At 40.2% G+C, this 7354-nt stretch overlaps 1 protein-coding gene across 4 annotated transcripts in view; it reads left to right on the top strand.

Annotated features, from left to right (window-relative positions):
* FNDC3A (fibronectin type III domain containing 3A) overlaps positions 1–2889 on the top strand; it is a 254406-nt gene extending 251517 nt beyond the window's left edge. For 2 of the 4 annotated variants that reach the window (XM_079778647.1, XM_079778646.1), the window contains exon 26: positions 340–2889. In XM_079778647.1, the coding sequence (XP_079634773.1) occupies positions 340–654 (315 nt within the window). In that variant the 3' untranslated portion in view covers positions 655–2889. The remainder of the gene's footprint in view (positions 1–339) is intronic. The other 2 variants (XM_079778645.1, XM_079778648.1) reach the window with 1 other exon arrangement.
* Positions 2890–7354: the final 4465 nt, after the last annotated feature.

Consider the following 7354-nt stretch of genomic DNA (forward strand, 5'->3'; position numbering starts at 1 on the left):
TTATGAGGGAACGAGATTAGATACTTCCTCCTTTCATAGAAAGATTTCACAAAAGTTAGACTTCTTACATTTGAGGAAACCAGGGACATGCCCGTGGGCTGATTTTGCCTGTTGTCCAGCCACTTTGGGGTACATCTTCACTTCTTAACTGTTCTACAAGTTCTGTGAGGGTAGATCCTACATTGTAACTTTTCAGATTTCTCCATACGTATTTTTTAAATGTCATTTGAAAGATAATAGCAGCTTCCATGTTTAAAAATAATTCTGAAACTAGCCAATTTTAACACAGATTTTTTCTTCCCATCTTCCACACGTAATTCTTTTTCTAATACCTCACAGATTTACAAGGGTCCCGACACTTCATTCCGGTATTCAAGCCTTCAGCTGAACTGTGAATATCGTTTCCGCGTGTGTGCCATTCGCCAGTGCCAAGACCCTGTGGGGCATCAAGACCTAGTAGGTCCCTACAGCACAACAGTGTTCTTCATCTCTCAGAGGACTGAACCACCAGCCAGCACCAACAGAGACACTGTGCAAAGCACCAGGACCCGGCGAGCACTTAGTGACGAGCAGTGTGCAGCCGTTATCCTTGTGCTGTTTGCTTTCTTTTCCATTTTGATTGCCTTTATCATTCAATACTTTGTAATCAAGTGAAAATATAACTTTATTTTTAATACTGTATTACATTTTATTTTGTCATGTACTAAAATTATTTCTGTATTGCTTTTCCAAAACAGTGGCATTTAGCACTGGCATTGAGACTGTAGTACATCATTTTTGCCATTTTCAGTGCTTATATTGTTAGGTAGAGGCTTGCACCTCATTAGAATGCAAGCCACAGAAATAGCAATTTTTGTTTGTTTTTTTGTTTGGTTTGGGTGTGGGGTTTTTTCCCCTTGTCTTTTTTTCTTCTGTCCTTTATTTCTTTCTTTCTCTTTTCTTTCTTGTCTTTTTCACATGCCTTCTTGTCAAACAAACCTTCTAAGAGGCAAGAATACATAATGGATGTTTTGACCAGTCAGCATGAGTGTAACACTGACAACCTGATCTGTTTGTTTTAAAGATTATTACCTAGTGAATGATTTAGGATGATTAAAATTTACACTAAAACATGCTATATAAAAATGTTAAAGTCTGATGCTGTGAAAGCAATCTAGTGCTATATTCCTACCTCCTCGTTTGTCTTAATTATTTGGTAAATGGGATTATGATGAATAACTGGAGGAGCTTAGCAAACAACGGTGAAAGAATATGCATGAAAAAAAGAATGACTTGTTTGATTAATGTGGAGTTCTTTATTATACTATATTTTCATGAATTCACAGATAAATCACTTAAAGAAAGCACAGACAGTTTACTTGGCCTAAATTAATTTAATGTTTACTCAAAAGGCACCTCTTCAGGTCTTGAGAATATGGAAAAGAACAGAGGGCTTTTAGATAGTTACTTTTTTTAAAGTAATCATAGTCAACTCTGAATTTCAAACCTATTTAATTTGGTTTTGTGAACCTTTGAACTATTTGTATGTGTATAAGGACATACATGTACATATGTGGCATATAAATAAACTATACATACCAAGTATAGAAATATACACACACATTCATCTATCTGGTATAGGCTCAATTTTTAAGAACTCCTATAAGTTTTGCTGCTGCTTCCATAACTACTGCCATCACCATCAGAATTCATAATCAAATCTAACCTTTTTGTTTGGAACACCAAATTTAAAGACAAAATTAATTTGCACCAGTAAACTTCAAACTGCTTTCTTTCTTAAAAAACTAATGTTTAATGTAATGTCTGTTTGGATACTTCCAAATTGTTGATTGCATGTGTTTAATGTTGCATTAGCGCACTTTGCAATTGCATAATTCATTAATGTTTTGTGAGCTTGCATTTGTGAGTTATTGGATGATCAGATTGTATTTTGACAAGTATCACATTGTACATCTTGCGTAGATGTCAATGACTGCCAGTAATAATACTGTTTGTAATGAAACTTTCTAAAATTCTTGTTTTATCACATCTGTTATCTGTAAAACACTTGTAACTAGCCTTTTTAATTTATTATTTGAATTTTAGGATAGTGAATCACTAATTTTTAGTTGCTGAAGTTAGCATTTTAGTGATTACTAAGCACTTGTGTCAGTCTTTGATAAAGGACATATGTTTTGTACTTTGAAGATCTCTGAAGAGTTTCTCTTATATTAGAATGGGCATGTGTTGTAATTGTTTTATGTCAAATGATCCATGCCGTAGAAAAAAACATTAACCTTTGTTCAAAAAAGAAATGGATAAACTTGGCCTTTCCAAGTGGTAAGAATGATCTGTCAATATAATATATTGTATGTTTACATTTTATTTAAATTTAATCTCTTATGTATAGGCTGATAACTTCCCAAAAAACAAGTGATTGTGATTGTTTTCTAGAAACTTCTTAAAAGTGCCACATTTGGCAGTACAAATGAGTTTGAGTGTAATAGCCCAGAGATTTCTATAATAGTTGAATGTCTAAAATGGTAAAATGTACCACTGTGACAGTTACAGTGGCTTATGTTTTTCATAGTAATGGAAATGAACTCCTATTTTTGATAGTAAATGTCATTTAATAGTGTATTTGCCATTTGAACCTCACTGCAAAATTAGTGCAGAAGAGAAAACAATTTTTAATGTAATCTTGATTTTACCTCATATACTGTACATTCCAAAAACTCTAAACTTTTTAAAGATTATAGACACACTACCAAACATATCACTTTAAAATTGTATAAGGTTGAACTTCATACAAATGAAAAAATATTATCTCATAAAAATACATAAACTATGTAGCAAAAATATCTTTAAATCCATGCAAAATAAAAGTGGTATCATTCTTTTTTGAGATATGTTTATTATATTCATGTATATTATTTGCTGCATCTTTTTTATTGTTGTTAATCCTCACCCAATGACATTTTTTTCCATTGATTTTTAGAAAAAGTATAAGGTATGTGGGGGGGGGGGCGGGGAGGAGGGATGGCAGGTGGAGAAGAGAAAGAGTGAGAAACATCTATGTGAGAAAGACACATCGATTGATTGCCTCCTCCACGTACCTGGACCAGGGCTGGGGATCAAACCTGAAACCCAGGTACTTGCTCTTGACCAGAAATCGAACCCACGACCCTTCAGTCCTTGGGCCAACGTTCTAACCATTGACCAATGCCAGCCAGGGCTGCTGCCTCTCGCTTGCTTTTTTCTCGATTCCTTTATTCTACTCGGGATTTAATTTTTTAAATACCCCAGATTTTACAAAGTGCGGCAGTAGAATAAAAAACTGGAGTTTCTTTTCATACAAACTTATTTATTTGGATTTTTTTATATTTCAAATTATTGATACATTCAAAGAGTAATTTTAATCTCGACATCCGAGTGCAAAAGGTTAAATTGGGTGGGGCGGGGTCTCTGGGAATCACCAGGGCAGAGCAAACAGCAATGGCTGCCAGTCAGCCTGAACCGGAGAAGTCCCTGGTTCTCCGTGTCCCGTACCCCCGTGCAGGAACAATGACCGCTGCGAGCACCTCTGAGAGAAAGCTGCCCTTGCATTCCTGTCCTGATGCCAGACAGTCCAGTTTCTCCCCATATGTGCCTGGGTCCCCCAGAGTCTCGCCCAGAACTGGAGTTCAGAGCAAGCGGGAGCTTGTATCTCCCTCCCGATTAAATGAGCAGCACATCCAGGACCCAGCACTTTCTGTGCCTCCGCACCTCTTACCAGTCTCACTGACCTTTCTTCACCTCTCTCGTTGTGGAACTTCCACTCAGCCAGCTTTCCCACGGTTCTGGGTGGTAGTAGTTCTGCCTTTTAGTTGTAATTTTGATGTGGTTGTGAGAGGCAGCAAGTATAGGTGTTTACCTATGCCACCATCTTGGTTCTTCCCTCCCTGCTACTCTTAAAGTGGAGAAAAGACTCAGAGAAAATGAAAGTTGACAAGAACTAACATTTTAATAGTTGTCACTAAATTCTCACTTCAGAGTGGTGCCTTCAAATGTTTACATGTTACAAAGGGCTATTTTTCGTTTTATGTAATAAATAGGATGATATTTGCTATGGGAAATTTGCCAAAAGCGTTTTGAAAATAGATTTTTAACCCATTCAAATCATAATGGCTAGCATCTATTCATCACTCATTGTGTGCTAGGCATTGTGTTCATTGCCTGACCATATTTACATAATCTTCCTAATTGCTCCATTAAGTATAAACTGATGCACAGGAAGTCAAGCGCTCTGCCAGCGTCATATGGCAAATAATGGAGTTGAGGTTTGAATCCAGGTGCCCCCACACTCGAGCACTAGCCTCTGATGTGTCTCCTAGAAGTCCTGTATTCTAAGAAGGAAATGGAAATAATGGACTTTAATAATGCATTTCTGATAGCATTTATCGAGCAGTTTATGTAAGCCAGATATGATGCTAAACACTTGCCCATATCCATAACAACCCACAACCCTCTAAGGATTGAAGAGAAGGAGAATCTGGTATATCAGGCTAAATGAGAAGCTCTAGCTTCTTTCCTCTAGGATTTCATCCTGATACTTGGACTCCCATTTTAAGCCCACACCAGCCCTTAGGAATAACCCATTTTCAAACATTCATCCAAGTATAAAAGTACCTTTATTAATAGCCCCTGACTACAAATGAGTCAAGCTAACTGTTCAAAAAGGGAATATAGCTACAATGTGGATGAAACTTGAAAAATTATGCTACATGAAAAAAGCACAAAAGGTCACGTATTGTATGATTCTATTTATATGAAATATCTAGAATAGGTAAGTCCATTAAGACAGAAGAGATTAGTCATTGCCAGGGGCTGGAAGGAGAAGGCAATGGAGAGGAACTGTTTAATGGGTATGGGGTTTTGTTTTGAAACGTGGTGGTGGTTACACAACATTGTGAATGAACTAATTGTCACTAAATTTTTCATTTTAAAATGGTTAATCTTGTGAATTTCACATCAATTTTTTCATTTCAGAGAGGAAGGGAGCAGGAGAGAGATAAACATCAATGATGAGAGAATCATTGATCGGATGCCTCTTGCACTCACACTGGGGATCAAGCCCGCAACCCGGGCATGTGACCTTGACCAGAATCGAACCTGGGACCCTTCAGTCCATAGGCCGACGCACTATCCATTGAGCCAAACCAGCTAGGACAACATCAATATTTTAAAAGACTGATAAACAGCATAGGACTAGAGAATCCTGGAAATCAGTGGGTCAAAATAAATTGACCTAGTCATTAATCCATTTTGCAAAGAATATTGGCCACTTCTCACTTCCTTTTCAAACATCCCAGACCTCCTTAGGTGTTCCCACTCTTTCAGTGGGTGGGTTGTGCCTAGTTTACAACTGAATTTTTTATGTTTGTTTAAGTGATATGGCCTGCCCTGACCTAAGTTATCAGCTCTATATTATTCTTAATATTTCTCAGATGACTCCGTGATCTTAGAGAAGAAATAACACTTTACAGTTTTACAGTTTACCAATGACAGCTGCTTTGCAGTAAGGATGTTCATATATCGTAGTATAAGACCTTTTTCTCACAGCCTATGTTCTGAAATTTATATGGAAAACAACATTGAGGATATGCATGTATTAAGTGCTCAAGTAATACTAACATAATCTACATATATAATCCTATATAATAAAAGGCTAATATGCAAATAGACTGAACAGTGGAACAACCAGTAGCTATGATGTGCGCTAACCACCAGGAGGCGCACATGGAACATGGCAGGTGTCGGCAGCAGGCGACAGAGCATGGAACATGGCAGGTGTCGGCTATGGCAGGATGGTGGAGCAGGTGAGTGGGGGTGCTAGACCAAGGCGGGGTGCTGGTCACTGTCATCGGGGCGAACCCCTGGTGGTTACTGAAAATTATTTGCTCCCACGCGCCATGGTCCTGCCCAGCACCCACACCTGCCAGCACCGGCCCCGCTCTCACCCGCTGCCGGCATCGGCACCGGAGCTGCCACTCGCCCCTGCTTCCGGCACCTGGCGCCGGCCCCGATCACTCAGCACCGTCAGCAGGTGCAAGTGGCGGCTGCCAGCCCCGATAGCCCTTGAGGGCTTCTCTACCTCCCCCTGCTCCTGAGGGGCGATCAGGGCAGCAGCCGCCACTTGCACCTGCTGCTGACGCCAGCCTCAATCACTCCGCGCCGTAAGTGGGTGCGAGCAGGGCCAGCACCATCAGTGGGTGGGAGTGGCAGCGGCAGGAGCGGGGCTGCTGGCAGATGGGACCAGGGACCATGGCAGAAGGGGACGGGTGGGGACGCGGAGGATGGGCCAAGGCCTGCCCCTGTGCCCACCAAGCCTCGTGGCCCACAGTTCCTTTCAAGGTGCACAGATTCGTGCACTGGGCCCCTAGTCTATATATAAAAGCCTAAGCGACCATTCAACTGGTAGCTATGATGCGCACTGACCACCAGGGGGCAGACACTCAACGCACAGGCATGGAAACATGGAACAGACTGATGAATCTCAGAGGGAAGGAGGGAGAAGGGAGGGCGGGAAGAGATTAACCAAAGATCTTATATGCATACTAGAGGCCCAGTGCACAGATTCGTGCACCGGTGGAGTCCCTTGGCCTGACCTGTGGGGATTGGGCCAAATCCAGCACCGGGCCTCCAACATCCCCCAAGGGGTCCTGGATTGTGAGAGGGTGCAGGCCAAGCTGAGGGACCCCACCGGTTCCTGAATACATGCACCGGGCCTCTAGTTATTGTATAACTCTCTAAATTTGAGTCAGACTCATTTAACCCAGCATGAAATCTAGTGTCCAGTCATTCTATGAAAACCATGAAGTACATTGATTGTCAATCTGCCTCAAAATAACCTCAGAGGAATGAAGAGAGTAAAACTGCTAAGAAATAGGCAGTACACACATTTCTAAAAAGAGCACACAGTTTTTTAAAAGAATTATTTTTTAAAAAGAAGGAACACCAAATTTTAAGATACTACAAATCCACTGTAAATAAAAGTATGATATTATGCATTTAGAAAAATAAAAATAGAAAAACTGAAAAAAAAGTATTGAGAGGATTGGTGCCACTAAATTCTAAAGCTTCACTAACTTATAATACCAGCACAAAAATAAAGGAACAGAATAGAAAAAGTCCATAATCCCAAGTACATACAGGAATTTAGTACTATTGGATAACTCTGGCAGCTCAGGTCAATGGAGAAAAATCCTATCTAATAATAGACAAATATGCAAATTGACCATACCTCCGACACACCCACAAGCCACACCCACCATCCAATCAGAGTGAGTATGCAAATTAACCCAACCAAGATGGCTATAGCCACAGAGAGCAAGGT

The sequence above is a fragment of the Cnephaeus nilssonii genome, assembly GCF_951640355.1.
Source record: "Cnephaeus nilssonii genome assembly, chromosome: 8".
Classification (NCBI taxonomy): Eukaryota; Metazoa; Chordata; class Mammalia; order Chiroptera; family Vespertilionidae; genus Cnephaeus; species Cnephaeus nilssonii.